The following is a 1,863-nucleotide window of genomic DNA, read 5'->3' on the forward strand; positions in this document are numbered from 1 at the left end:
AGCCTCGCCACCCCTACAGCCAACTGGGGTGGCAAGGCTGTCTTTTAGGGTGGCAGTTGCCACCCTATGCCACCCCAGTAGATCCGCCTATGCCTTCACATAAAAAAGATCTGCAGGCAGAGGAGGTTTTAGGAGGGAAGTAAGTTCTGTTTTTTGTAACATGATGTTTATGCAGATTCGAGTTTGTAGGGTTTTTTTTTAGTTTTTACTCTAGTGGCTCGTTTTCCTGACAGTAGGCTGACAGGAAAGGGGGAATGAGAGAGAGGGAGAGCCATGCAGCAAAGGACCAGAGGTGGGATTCAAACCTGCACGTCCGTTTGTAGGTTTTATTTAAGTTAGCTCTCAGATTGTATTGAGGTTTCACTACGTCTCAGTTAGCAACCAGGCTTTAGACATAGACAACTTTTATTGCCATTTTGTACACAGAGTGTATACAAAACGAAATTTAGTTTTGTACAGCTTTCATGACATTTTCATTCCATAAAGTACAGCATCAATCAAATGTAAAAAATGCATTGATCTGGAAGTTAAAAGCATTAATATATATGGTGGAAATCTGCAGTATTGTTGGTTTGGTGTTATCAGTTTGATGCAGAGTCTGTGATTTAGAGTTTATCCAACAGTTCACCAGTCTGAGGCGCTGCAGCCTCCACACCACACAGTGAGGCAGCTGCTCAGAACGCTCTCCTGAAAGTTTTAGCTGCATCCCTGTGTTGAAGCAGGAACAAATCTAAAATCTTTAGGACACTAGACGTTGAGGACCACGGTTAGAGACCGCTGCCCTAAACGATCAGAGACAGAAGAGGAAGTCTGCCTCAGTCTTGCTTCCATCTTCTGCAGGATTCCAACCTGTCCATAACGGTTTCTTCTACAATGAAGCAGCTTGACTCACAGCCACCTGCTGCCAGACTGAGCAAGCTCTGCAGCGCTGGCACCACAGTTCAGTCCAGAATCTTCAGGTTCTACTAAGCTTTTCTGTCTCCATGGGAACCGCTGCCAACAGTAGAGTGAACTGGTGGAGTGAAATCAGGTGATTCCAGGATGGTGCGGTTTCAGTCAGCTGGAAATGTTGGGGCGTTTTTTTTAAGATGTTCTTGACGGTTCTGAAGAGTGTTTAATTTCTCTATTCTGTGACTCAGATCCTTCATCCTGAGAAACGTTCAACATTCAGAGGTTTTCGTTCAATCTGCTGATAAAATGGAGGCTTTAACGAGTTCATAAAAAAAACAACCAGTTCTTTCTTCCATATTGTAACTCACTGGTTTGACTGGGTCAAGCTTCCCTTTTTTCTAAGCTCAGCACCATCTGTTGGGTTTTCTCTCTCTGCAGATGAGGAGCTCTTTACAGCCTCCACCACAGACTTTAAGGGACGTACGCCACAGATTTCTCGATTCCTCAGCAAAGATGGCCGCCCAGACGTCAACCTGGACTCGTCTGTCAGCCGACTTGAAGGTGAGTGGAGCAGACTGCTATGGAGACCAATCCTTAAAAGGTTTTACATCATCTTCCTTTTTTATTCAGATTATTAAACAGATTTTATTTCAAACCACTGATGTTACAAAACCTAAAACTTCAATGGGATATTTTCGTTATCTGAATTAAAACATAGTGAAACCACACTGAAGCGGTGGCACGCCATGGTTCCTCATTTTTGCCCTGAATGATTCACGAATCAATGATTCACTTCCTGTTTGGGTCATAAGCTTCTTATAGAAACTCTTTCAAACTCTTCTCAGTAAAGTGTTGCCCAGAAAGCAACAGACAAAAAAGGAGAAATTATGTCAGGGCACCAAAAATCCCTGCCAGGTTTCAGTTAAAGTCATAGGGAAAACATATTTAAATGTCAAATAATTCTGGCTTAAA

General features: G+C 42.9%; 1 protein-coding gene across 1 annotated transcript in view; it reads left to right on the forward strand.

Annotated features, from left to right (window-relative positions):
• LOC107104825 (semaphorin-4B-like) overlaps positions 1 to 1,863 on the forward strand; it is a 23,846-nt gene that overhangs the window by 17,455 nt on the left and 4,528 nt on the right. The window contains exon 4 of the mRNA XM_015404935.1: positions 1,215 to 1,452. Coding sequence (XP_015260421.1) covers positions 1,215 to 1,452 — 238 coding nt within the window. The remainder of the gene's footprint in view (positions 1 to 1,214; positions 1,453 to 1,863) is intronic.

The sequence above is a fragment of the Cyprinodon variegatus genome, unplaced genomic scaffold (assembly GCF_000732505.1).
Source record: "Cyprinodon variegatus isolate N-32 unplaced genomic scaffold, C_variegatus-1.0 Scaffold1901, whole genome shotgun sequence".
In the NCBI taxonomy this organism is placed as follows: Eukaryota; Metazoa; Chordata; class Actinopteri; order Cyprinodontiformes; family Cyprinodontidae; genus Cyprinodon; species Cyprinodon variegatus.